Here is a 13,122-nt window from a genome sequence, read left to right as displayed (position 1 = left end):
TCTTCTGGTGACTAATCTGTGATAACAAATGGGAGTGTTAGAGGTGAATGCTGTAGGGATGGAGTGAGCAGTGTAAGCAGGAGTGATAAGAGAGATGGGAAACTCAAACGTACAGCTGCAACTGAGACCTTGCAGTACACTGGTAGAGAGTCTCCAGACTCCAGAAGTTTGTGTGTTCAATGCATGTATCCTTTTTAATATACAATGGATAGTAATTTATGGAGTGAGAAATTATAATAATATAATATATATAATATCTAATTACAGACCCTTCAGCAGTACTGCCTTTTGTCAGGGAATCATTAAGGGCTGTTAGCTGACTTTGATTTTCCTTCTAGACTCATTTCATAGGAGAGAATAAGAACGTGTGACCTTGTGGCGCAACGGTAGCGCGTCTGACTCCAGATCAGAAGGTTGCGTGTTCAAATCACGTCGGGGTCAAAGTTTTAAGATGCACCTCTATCGTTTGATCTACAAATATACCAGCAATTTACTCATGTGCGTCAAAGGTCAGGTTCAGGTCAGTCTCAACCAAACCTCCAATATATACCACCATTATTTCCCTTTATTTTACCAGGATGTAAATTTGCTTAATAAAACTGAAAGGGGCCCTCAAACAGACAGAAACAGACATTTTGCATTTATAATGGCTAAACAAAGAGCTTTCTGTGATATTTGCTGTTACTATATATAGCACAACAGATATTCACCATCTAGAGACTCTCATATCTATCTCTGAGGTCTAACATTCCTGAATCTGTGAGTAGCAGCCTTTCAACACAAACACGCATCTAAGTTATGCAGAGCATTGGTTCTATTGTCTGGCTTCTAACGGTTCAGGCTAATGATTAGCAGAATTATCTGAACCACTGGGTTATGATAACAAAACGGAGTCCTGACCAACACAAGGCTGTGGCTGGGATAGGAAAACACAAGCTAGCAGCTACCAAGAACTCATGTTTGATATGTCAGCTGGACAAACTGAGCTGTATCTGAAAGGAGCCACATTATCATTGCTGAAGAGCACACACTTATATATAAAACACACCCAGTAATTCACCACATGCTTCCTGCCACACTGTGTCAAGCCCTGCTAAATCTATAAATGGTCTGACAACAAAAGGAATTTCTCTTATTTAACTCCAAGGGCAGATAAACACTGCAAAACCATAAAGGAAAGGAAAAAAAAAACATCTGTATCACCTATTAGAGCTACATCAGCAATGACCCTGACACAGAATATATGGAGCTGGAAAACCAGGCAGGCAATGGCTTGGCATTGCTATGGCACACTCAGACTTTGGCAGATACCATTATGGCATGAGGCCTGCTTGCATTGCTGTGTTTAGCTGCTACTGCCAGAAACTCTCCCAGCTTTGTGTGCAACACTCAAGCCCAGTGCTTTCAACTCAGCTCCCAGAGTACCTAATGTTTTATCCTCTGCTGCCAGAAGTCTACATGCCCCCCATGTGCAGCATCTGTGTGTAAACCTGAGGTGCAGGATAGTTAGTGGGCAAGCCCTGAAGTCATCTTAGTTCAACCATAAACACAGCCACTGTTTGGGAAAGATATGGAGGTGTCATTTTCCTTGGTGCCATTCACATGAACAATGGAGCTTGCCAGTCATTCAGACTGTCAGCCAGACAGACCGTATGTATATACAATACAAAAATTCTCTTTGATTTTGATCCATATGCCAAGCCACACAAATGTCAAAGTCTGTAGCACCTACAGTGCAGTTCTTAACACATTTGAACGGAGACAATTTTTGTTGTATTGACCCTGTAATCCAGTACACTGGATTACACATGAAGCCCTACGAGGTTAAAGTGCCTACTTTCAGGGTATTAACATCCATTTTTGGTGAACAGTGTTGGAACTGTAGACATCTTTATACATACATCTCAAATTCTAATTGGACTGATGAAGATGAACTTTAATATAGTCAGGACAGTTTTATTTATTTAAGGCCAATGCACAACAGAGGTTATCTCAGGGTACTTTTCATACAGAGCAGGTCTAAACCAAACTCTTCATAATATTATTTACAGAGACCCAACAATTCCCACCATGAGCAAGCACTAGGCGACACTGGCAAGGAAAAACTTCCTTTTAAGTCACCATGTTTAATATTTGATTACATGTCATTTCCAGTCTATGACTAATGTCCTACAGACATCAACAGACATGTGATTCCTGTACCACAGCCAGTGTCACGTCTTGCTTGTTGTGAGGCTGTTCCCAGGTCAAGACGTTCAATGTTCAACTATAAAAAGCACCTTGGTTGCCTTCCTGTATGTTCAGGGCAATTCAATTCCATATGTACTTGAGTAGAGCACCAAAATAACTGCATATGTTGAATTATACTTACAATAAAGAAGATCTTTCTACCAGCAATTGAGACTGGTATTTAACTTCTAGTTTGCTTCTCCATTTACTTGCACAAATGTATCCTACTGTAAACATGCTGTTACCAGCCTCTATGTGAAATTACAGGCTACTTTGCACTGTGTAGTCTGTTTTCTGCTAAAACCACTGCCTGTACTCTTACTGCTGTTGATGCAGATACTACCTGAAGTCCTTTCCCAATTTAACATGTTAGTTTTAAAAGCAAAAAAAAACTCCAAAGATTGAATAATTCACTGTCTTCAATCACAGCAGACAGAGTGCAGTCCAGGGTGGTGGATATCTTTTCTGGATACTTGGGCAAACTTCAACTCGTGACTTTTTGGAGCAGTGGGCGTGTGATGTTTCACTCAAAGACTGGCAGGAAACAACTCCCCAGAAAGGAGTTAGCATGAAAGCGAGGACACTGCTCAGCCGACTGGAAGACAACACCGTATTGACCAGCTGGAGAGGAAAGGAAGACAGAAAAGAGAGAGATCACGATACAAGAGAGGAAAAACAAAGGATAGGAAACTTGAGAAAAGCCAGAAGAGAATACAACAAGAGATTGAGAGGTTATTGAGTCCACACTTCTCTTCCTCCCCGGCTTTGTATCCCTGCTGTGGTCCAAAAGACTCAAAAAAATCATTGCTGCTTGACCACAGCTGAACCATAAACCTACTCATACTCAGTTACCAATCAGTCACATTACATCCCATCATACTACAGGGCCTATACAGCACAGCATTGTACAGTCCACTCATATGATAATCCCTCCCAATTACTTCCCACTACTGTAATATTCCTATTCACATACAGCAGCTCCTCTTCATTACATAACCAGTGAGCTGCTGAGTGTAGTGAGCTAATGAGCACTGACAAGCCCTCCAAAGGCACTTCCCACTTTCTCTTTACTGTGTGTTTCTGTGCAGCTGCACTCACCAAGACTCATGTTAGGTCTTTACCTGAGAATAGATGAGGATTTAAAACTTCAGTTGTACTTTCACTGAAGTAGAACAACTCCTGGAACAGACAAACGGTGTTTGTAGCAGTGTATCCGGAAGCAAAATGAACTGTTCATTGCATTTTAGATGCAAAACATGCAGTTAAAAACTTGCTAAATTACAAGTTGCATGTTCCCTTTGTAACAATGCCCAGAGCCTGGTTTCTACTACAGAAACAGATGTAGCTAACCTTTTTGTCATTCACTTTCCCTACAAATCAACATCAATTTGATGCTTTAAACACTTTGTTACAAACAGATGCTCAGTAGCAAAACTTCACCCTGAAGCAGAGAAGTGTCTTTCCTGACTTCTTCCACTGTGCTAAAGGAAGCAGCTTTTCCTTGTTTCTCACCAGGTACAACTAGAACTTACACAATAACCAATTTGCTTTGAACTGACAAGGAGTCAGAGAGTCTGACAGCCAGTGTAGATTATGGTGCTTGTTGGTTGTCTATTTCCCTAAGCGAACTTTGAATCAAAGTGGATGTAATTGCGCTCCATAGAGATAGAGACACTGATTAACAGGGTAGTATCTATCAGATGTCCATCTAGGAATAAGACCATGGGTGGACTCAGTTGATTAACAGAGCGACTTGGTTTATCATATAGGGATGTTTGTAATCTGTTACAAGACAAGAACACCTGAAAAGACTAGTGATGATTGAACACATTAAATCTGCACTTTTAAACTAGCAGCTGGACTTTTACCATTTTGTGATGTCATGTGCATCTGTATGGGCTATAAAGAAGGATAAAGCATGACTTTTAGACATCCAGGAACCAGAGGACACCTGCTCATCATAAGCTGCTGATATATTGTAAAATAAAGGACGGGATAATATGGAAATACACAACTTTGTTTTCCTTAACTGTGTTGTCCCCTAAAGAGTATTTCAACAACTTGACTAGGTTGTGATGTGTTCAAGCCTGAATCTGTGGAATCTAGGAGAAAAAGGGGCAATTATGTGCTTTACAGCTTTAACCTACATTTAGGTGGAGTAGCTGTGGGAAAGTGGAAGACAAATAAGATCTGGAGATGCAGCTCTTTAAGGAGATAGAGCCACAAATTATGGATCTAGTGACTGTATGTTTGAGTGGTCTTTTGTTTTATGTCTCTGACAGTGAACCAGATGTGAGTGAAACTAGGCTGTAAGAGAATGAGTAAAGATCTGAACCTCTCAGTCACGTCCATGTGGTGTTCTGTATGCCAACAGGACTGCCCACAAAATAACATCTTCATACTGCTCCTGTTTACATGACTAAAATGTGGTAAATACTTACATGACTGGCCAAGGGCTAAAAACAACAGTCCTGTCGAGAGAGGAAGGATGAGAAGCCTGAAAAAGCCATTTAGCATGAATCCTTCATGACTGTGCATACTGTAGACCAGACTGACTCTTAAGTTAATGGTACTTGAGTGGGTGATTGATGCATACTTCCTGGTCCCACTGAGACTGTGAAGAAGCCCTAAAGTGTCCCTAGAGAAGATCAGGTAGAGCAGAACAGCTTGTGACTTTGTCTGATTGGGTTCAGCCAATTCACCACAGCTAGTTCAGAGCCTCAGACACAGAGAGGAGAATACATCTAATTTCACAGATCACTGATATTACAGGCAATTAAGAGCAAAGGGGGCAAGAAATAAAAGGCACTGCAGAATTGTCCTGAACAAGGTGAGCAGTACATTTAACAAATATGTTGGAAAAGTGGGACAGTTCCTGTATGATAAATAAGTAGATACCAACAGAGTCTGGCAGAATGTAGGTGGAAGTGATAGAAGAGTTTGTCCACTTCCATGTGGACTTTGGTACATCTGTTACAGGATTTTATGATAGCAGATGTGTGATTTTAGCATTACTTATAAGCAGTGAATGTATTTTAGCATTTCCTCATTAAGAAGCATAAGAAAATAAAAGAGTGGAACTAGTAATTATCTTTCTGTTATATTCATACCAACTCCAGCATGCCACCCATATCCCATTCAGATGTGGAGTGACACACAATGTACTTTCACTTCTCTGTATCACTTTTTTTGAGAAACTCTGCAGTTGCAGAAACACCCAGGCTGTCTGCTGCTGTAGGTGCATTATCATTTCTGATTTCTGGATATTGCAACATTGTTTAGAACACTTGTGATTTTTATTAGCTTGTAAATGAAGCCATAAAAACAACATTTGGACTTCTAAATTTAAGTCTTCAGCTGTGTTGGTGTCAACTGCAGGAAAATGACAAAACTGTGATTACGTCTTCCTGCAGTCCAAAGGTCTCGGCTGGCCTGTGATACAGTAGTTACTGTTGACCCAGAGCCAAGCGATCTCCAGAGAGAAAGTCTACACTTCTACATTTACAGTACCACTGCATGGATCAATGGACCAAGCGCCTCCAGTCTGCTGAACCATGGAAAACCATCAAGCACTGGTAAACAGAGTGAACATGTGTGGGTATGTGTGTGTAATTGTTGGTGTGTGTCTAAGGAGGAAGAGCTCTTCAAGATTGAAGAGTGTTACTTATGACCTACTTCGTCAGTGTTTGCTCTCCAGGAAGTTAAAGGTATTTTATCTGTCTCTATGGAGATGAGCAGACAGGTGTGAAATGAAAAGTGAGTAATCAAAGCAAAGCACTGATGCTCTGACAGTACATCGTGAGAAACTATATCCTCACTCTATATCTCTCTGACACCTGTCTAAATCTGACTCTCAGCCCTTTTCTCTAGAAAACAAAGGTTGAAAAGTTCTCTGTGTGAACACACATAATCTGGCGATACAGACTCAAGGTATTCCGATCCTTTGAGGAGAAGCTGCGGCATTAACGTGACTCCAATAGTAATACCGCCTGTCTGGCAAAGAGGAGAAAGTGCTGTCACTAACCATGGCAACAGTTCCAAACTCTAATTCATTCATTAGCCATTTAATGGGCTTTAAAGCACAGCCACTAAAAACCCACAAAGGGAAAAGCAATCAGTGTCCTAGTCAGGCCTCATTCAAATTTGGCACAGGGGTTTCACACAGTCATGCGTTCCGTCATTTAATAGATGAAACTTGGATCAACTTAAAACCTGTTTTCTGAGCTTCTAATTGAAAGGGCAATGAGTGCACAGCAGGGTTTCTCCACCAGTAGACCGAGGAATCATTCCACTGACCTATTACCACTTTTCCATGAAACTGATGAACTGTGCTGCGATATAAAGGCATGACTGCTCACACAGAGATGAAACATGTCTCCAATGTCTAACAGTGAATTTACAGTATAGTGAATGGCACTTGTAGCATATAGCTACTAGTCCTACTATGACTTACCATACAGCCAATTATTCATGTAGCAGCCAGTTTATAGTTGTCATTTCTATATTGTTGCACCAGTGTTTTCAACCTGCAGTTATAGCACACCTACACACAAACACACTCAAACAGCAGGTATTATTCTCCTGTTTCACTCTCATTACTCAACACGCTGACTGTATGGTCTCTCACGCATCCTCTGTGCTCATACTGAACGGGAACTATTCCAGTGTTTCCTGAACCTCTTCATGCTTAACCTCTCAGATACACAAGACAGCGCAGAGTGGGATCATCTGCTCCACAGCTTCCTTAGATTAAAAACAGTCGACAACCATATTATGAGGGTAGTTAACCATTCCTGTGCGTCCCCTTTGAAATAACAATGAAAACTTTCCCCTTTAACTCAGCGCACTCCCCCGACTCTCCCTCTGCCGGGGGGGGCTGGGGGTCCCCACTGGCTCCGATTCTGGAGACAGCCACTGGCTGTCCTCTGCCCACTCTCTCCCTCTTTCTACCCCGAGAGAAAGCGCCATGTTGAGGCGCCAGTTGTGGGTGCAGCGTGCTGCCCCGCGCACTCGGAGCGAGACGTTACAAAAGCACACGGAGCAGGGCAGTGTGTGTGTGTGTGTGTGTGTGTGTGTGTGTGTGTGTGTTGGGGGGGGGGGACTTACCTTTGCGATCGCCTTCTTATACCTCATGGCCGCTTTTTCGATCAGGCTGTGGACTTTTATATTCCCATCTCCACACGGAACGACCACCCGGGTCCTCCCGAAACACACCGTCACTTTCATTTTTCCCCCGCCGCGTTAATTCCAATGAGGAAAAAGCCGCGTCAAAACGACAATAACCATCCCCGCTGCGCGAAGGTTAGAAACTAAATCCCCAGCTGTTGTGAAGAGACCCGAAGTGAAGTTGTCTTTGTGTCCTGAGTCCTCGGAGAAGAAGAGAAGCCCAGCACTGGATCCAGTGGCAGTGCTGGGTGGCGTCCTCCCTGTGCCGTGTTGACTCACTTACAGAAACTTCCCAACAAAAAGCCTCTCCAGCGAGAGCGCACAACTGGACTGACACTGAGAGTGCGCCCACATGTCAGAGCAGGCACTAAGAATGTTTCCAACACGAACCAATACAATGCAGGCTGTAGCTGAGGGCTCACTCACCCAAAATCTATTTACATTTCTTTGCTTAACTGTCGTTAAAAACAGTTGCGTAACACGTGGGGTTTCAATCTGGAGCCAATCAGTATAGTATTGTAGTATATCATGGCGAAATGGAAACTATATTGACTAACGCTCTTCTGAACAGATTCCTGTTGAGTTCATGTTGACATGGTGATTGATAGTCACTGGGAATACATTTACCTTAAACCACTTTTTTTTCTCTCTCTGTAGTTCATTATCAGTGGATATAACCTAGAATCCAGAGCTAGAGTCCGGGACCTCTGTGGGTCATTCAAATCATGGCACCAGTTCCAGAGTAACCCACTTCCTGGGCATGAGTGAGTTGTGTGCCTCAGCGAGTCATCAGATATATTACCCCAATCCATCTTCCCCAGAGGTGTGTGGGGGGGGGAAGGGGCAGTTATCAGCTTTACCTGAGGCAGGTGCTCTGGTTCGAGGGATATTTTATATTCACAACTCTCACTGGAGGATCTACACAGTAATAAAACAGCAGGGCCTGGCTCAGATAGCACACTGAGCCCTGTAGAGATTGTAGAGTCCTGATGCATATCTAGCTGCTGTACAAACATTTCACATGGATTCCTCTGGAGTCAGACCGTATCTTATCAGGTGGAGATTATTGAGTTTGGGAGTTATGGTTAGGTAAGTCTTGGAAGCCCTGATCCAGGCCTGCAGGTCTATCGCAACAAGTATTACCACAAGTGTCTGTGACTAGCTGGATGATTCAGCACGTGGCACATGTAAACAGATGTTGAATTTCAGCTGGAATGGATGAAACCAGACTGAGTGAGCTCAACTTCCCAGCAGTTCTCAGAGAGCACACCTGTGTCAGACCTGTATTTGAGTCAGCTGCACTTACTAGCAAAGCATATATTAATGCTATGCATATGTCTAAATTATTGAACTGCAGTACAGGATGAGAAATCACCCAGAGGCTGGATCTCCAATATGACCTAATTTACTGATAAAAGCTGCAACCTTTCTGTTGGGCCTCACTTGCTCCCTGCAGCTCTTATTCTTTATGAACTGATGTCGTTCATATGAGTGAACATGAACACAAGAGCAAGATCTACAGTCCCCTTTCTAAACTGCAGTATTCCAGTGCAAGATATAGGTGAGCTTTAGAGCCTATAACCCTGCAGAAATCATCTTGCTCAGCTTTCAGTTGTTTCTTAATTTGCGTGTTTGTTTTTTCCTGCTTTGATTGAATTTGACCAAATCAATGTAATCAATAGATCAGTCTGTATGAGTCTTAATACTGTGTCATTTTTCTTGAAGCATCACTGACTCAAGGGCAAAGCTGCTGGTACATTAATAGAATACAATGTGTATAAAATCCAAGGTATGTGTGTCTTGACCTCGTGGCGCAACGGTAGCGCGTCTGACTCCAGATCAGAAGGTTGCGTGTTCAAATCACGTCGGGGTCATGCACCTATGCTTCAACTTATGCGCTAGTTAAGGTGGAAATCCAGCTCTGTTCTGTTCCCACTTCCACACAACTAACTCCCCCTAGGGGCAAAAAAGAAAAATACTTCCTCACAAAGGAAACTAATACTTGTCACTCGTGCATCCCTGGTGTAACATCAGGGTCTGTTGTAAGAATTTTTATGAGCTACACGTGAATTTATTGAAAACCAACACCTGAAATCAGTGAGACATTTCTGTAGTGTTTATCACAATAAAATCCAAACTCACAGTAACCCTGAGAGCTTGTCAGAGATATCATCCATGAGCAGGTCAATGCTTCCCCTGGAATCAAGCCCCAAACTGCTATGGTAAGATGAGTCCCAAGTCTGAATCATAGCATATCCACTGCACATCAGGAATGCAGGGAGGAGGAGATAGTGGTGAATGTAAAGACAGTGAGACCCATGGCCTGAGAAGGCCTGTGTTTCAATTATAAAGAGAGTTCTGTGTCTCATTCAGTACAATACAGCATGAGTCCTCAATCTCATGCTTATTGTTGATCATCACTTAAAGGCATCTACATTCAGCATGAAAAATACATCTCCTCTGTAATTTACAGTGCCGTAGAATGTGTTTGTGTGAATGTTGCAGGAGCCAACAGTGAAGCCCAGGCCAGTTTTTCTCTGCTTTGTTTTGCTCACATGTATGGGAATTAGATTAAGAATTAGATTTAAGATAAATGCACTGCACCATGGAAGACATGTGAACTTGTTTATTGAGTCAGAGAGTTACAGAATTGTGATTACATCTGAGAAAGTTACTTTCCAGTACTGTGATGTTTACTGTGACATGGAAACCAAGTGTGTGTGTGTGTGTGTGTGTGTGTGTGTATCTTCATCTCTGTGTGTATGTTGTAACTGACAGAGAGGTGTTACTTCCACTGCAGACGTGCTCCAACATGGTCTCAGGAGTGGAGGAGGTCATTCCTGACACATCTCCCTGTCACCACAAACTTACCTCATTACTGGAGAATTCAGCACTCACATACACACTGCCTTCACACAGAGTCATTCATGTGTCATTTACTGTATCCTTTTTCTACCTTTACAGCCAGAGAATGCTGAAGAGCAGCAAAGTGAGGAATCATGGGTCAGGGTCAAACCACAAATGCAAAACTTTGCAAGTCTTTTGGAAACATAGTCTACTGCTTTCTTATTTAAGATCCTCCAACATTTCATGAAACATGCAATACTCATTTGCAAAGAGAGCAAAAAATAAAAATCACGCTTAGAACAGATTTTCAAATTGTTCTAATTACCTTGTAGAACTGCAACGAAGCCAAACTGTGTGTGCCACGTCAAGATTCTGTGCTCTTAATCTTAAGTACATCAAGACGGTAGGAGGGAGTTAGATGAGAGAAGGCTAACATCAGTGTTTGGTAACTGCAGGCTTGTTTTCTATGTACTTGCCATTATTTCATCATTTTTGTCTCTGTCTAATTCTTGCCTAATTCTTCACCAGATGGCTTCATTTGAGTCAGCACATGAAGATCCAGTAATTAGTTGATACTGGCTGGTTGCCCCAGTTGTAGAACCAGCTTAAGACACAGCAGTTCTGTGATTTAAATCCCACTGAACAGAGTGATAAACAGATAAGAAAATGTAACATTGGTCAAATCTAATTTCTGATGATCATCACAGTCTGGTACAAGCTAAGGCATGTGCATTTATTTCAATAGTGGGACTAATTAAACTTTCCCTAATGACTCATGTTAGCAGCTGTTACCACAGCACCTTGGCTTTATAATTAATCATTAGTAGCTGGAGGTAATATAACTACAATCCCAACCCTGACTGATGCACCAGCACATGAAAAAAAAAAAAAAAGAGTAAGACTTTAAAACTGACAAGCCTCAAAACAAACATCAGGATCTGTTCATGTTCTGCCTTTACTGTGCCATGTTGTAACTGGAAGATCCCATTAACTGTTAATGCACCAGCTAATTTTGCACCATTTGAATGTTTGTTTTTATAAGTCACACAATGTATCCTTCAATTTGATGTGTGCAGGATCTCTGAAAGCTAAGAGGGCCATCTGCAGGCTGGAACAGATATTACACTTTGTCTTGTCTGCTCTCCAGGAATCTCCTTTGTTTGGATTAAGCCTAGAGCCTTTAATTGCCGTGTTTGTGGGGATTGGGCCCAGTGTGTGCAGTGAGCACTGAGAATGGTGTTAGCACAGCCTTAGCTCTCTGATTTCACGGATTAGGAAAGGCTGCCAGTTTCTGTTTTGCATACACTTTCTGCCTTGCAATTTCCTGATCCCTTGTAGCCCAACAGTAAAATATCACACATTTGTTTAGAATGAAAACTTCATGCGGTGCATATGATACTTTACCTAGAAAACCTAATATAGTCCCAGTACAGATACCATGTACAGTACAGTATCATGTGAAGACTGTGATTCACATCAGCAGGACTATATGCTACTGTGTTATTTCAGATGTGTTTCTATCCACAAACATCCCAGTGATAATGCACAGGTAAATATGAAAGGTAACCACAATCAGACTTTACATTTAAGAAAAAAAAAACAACTAAATATTTCAGAAGAGTTACACGAGTAACTTTTGCTTTGTGGTGACAGTAAGTGCAAAATGCCCCAATTAAACATCTAGTTCATTGATTTGATTAGAAAAAAATGAGGCTGGAAATGATGGTCAATTACCATAGCTACTTTTAGCAGCAGTTATCTGACGTCAGTTTCATACTTTGACAGGTTATAAATAAAGTGAGTATGGACAACAACACGGTTTCATAACAAGAAATGTGGACAAGAGAAGCCAGTATTGTATATTAATAAACATCAAACTCATACCCATGTCGGACCATGATAGTCTCCATAGTCTTCATTAAATTATTGGGCTTATTGTTGAGGTTTCTACTCATGGACATGGAGAGAAGAAATTCAAGATATTCACTGCAGGCACACTTGAGAAGCTTTCTAAAGGGGTGTCTCAAAGCTAGGTATGGACCATTGAACTGCTCAGACTCCATCTCAACAAGTTCTGAAAAAAAGGAGAAACATGTCTATAGCAGGGTGTACAGAGTACAGAGTAAAGGCAAGACTGTAGACTGTTTATACTTATCCTGTTCCTAACATCACTGTTCACATAACATGTTATCATATTGGTTTAAAAACACAGTGTGTCACACTGGGCTCTTTCCATAACTGTCAGTTTCCTAGGAAAGCAGGGATTGCACTGTAGGTGACCTTGTGGCGCAACGGTAGCGCGTCTGACTCCAGATCAGAAGGTTGCGTGTTCAAATCACGTCAGGGTCAATGATTTTCAGGCTTTCTTCAATAACTCTCACAACTGTCCTGTTCCCTCTAGTTCTCCTGATGAGTCTGAATAAAGCAGCTGATGTGACAGAATGAGTCCTCCTGTACATCAAACACCCACAGTATGAACATCTAACCGAAGACCTTCCTTTAGTCGTTGTAGACATCTAACTAAAGTGTCTCATTGCCATCTGTTACATGGATGAAATGCCAGTTTAAAACAATGTGTATATGATTTAAATTGAATGGAACTGTTTATTCTTCAGCTTTAATAAGGTTGTTATTCCTGTACAACCCTGCAGAGCTCCATCGGTCCTACTGCTGGATTGCAGGGGGAGACACACGGTTGTTTACTGCTGGTCATGATGCTAAGGATCATTTCTAAATGTATAAGTACTTTCTGCATCAGTGCATTAATTGTGATGTCTAAGATTTATCCATTGAAAAGAATTGACCCCGACGTGATTTGAACACGCAACCTTCTGATCTGGAGTCAGACGCGCTACCGTTGCGCCACGAGGTCTGACGCTC

General features: G+C 41.8%; 1 protein-coding gene and 4 non-coding genes across 5 annotated transcripts in view; 3 read left to right on the top strand and 2 right to left on the bottom strand.

Annotated features, from left to right (window-relative positions):
- LOC108898296 (partitioning defective 3 homolog) overlaps positions 1-7,854 on the bottom strand; it is a 310,889-nt gene extending 303,035 nt beyond the window's left edge. The window contains exon 1 of the mRNA XM_018698248.2: positions 7,336-7,854. Coding sequence (XP_018553764.1) covers positions 7,336-7,455 — 120 coding nt within the window. The 5' untranslated portion in view covers positions 7,456-7,854. The remainder of the gene's footprint in view (positions 1-7,335) is intronic.
- Positions 370-441, top strand: trnaw-cca (transfer RNA tryptophan (anticodon CCA)). The gene has a single exon. It is a non-coding gene; the product is annotated as a tRNA-Trp (tRNA).
- A 1,343-nt stretch (positions 7,855-9,197) lies between the features above and the next one.
- Positions 9,198-9,269, top strand: trnaw-cca (transfer RNA tryptophan (anticodon CCA)). Its single transcript has one exon. It is a non-coding gene; the product is annotated as a tRNA-Trp (tRNA).
- Positions 9,270-12,519: 3,250 nt separating this feature from the next.
- Positions 12,520-12,591, top strand: trnaw-cca (transfer RNA tryptophan (anticodon CCA)). Its single transcript has one exon. It is a non-coding gene; the product is annotated as a tRNA-Trp (tRNA).
- Positions 12,592-13,042: 451 nt separating this feature from the next.
- Positions 13,043-13,114, bottom strand: trnaw-cca (transfer RNA tryptophan (anticodon CCA)). The gene has a single exon. It is a non-coding gene; the product is annotated as a tRNA-Trp (tRNA).
- Positions 13,115-13,122: the final 8 nt, after the last annotated feature.

This window comes from Lates calcarifer, linkage group LG24 (assembly GCF_001640805.2).
Source record: "Lates calcarifer isolate ASB-BC8 linkage group LG24, TLL_Latcal_v3, whole genome shotgun sequence".
NCBI lineage: Eukaryota > Metazoa > Chordata > Actinopteri > Centropomidae > Lates > Lates calcarifer.
This window is presented reverse-complemented; position numbering and strand designations above follow the sequence as displayed.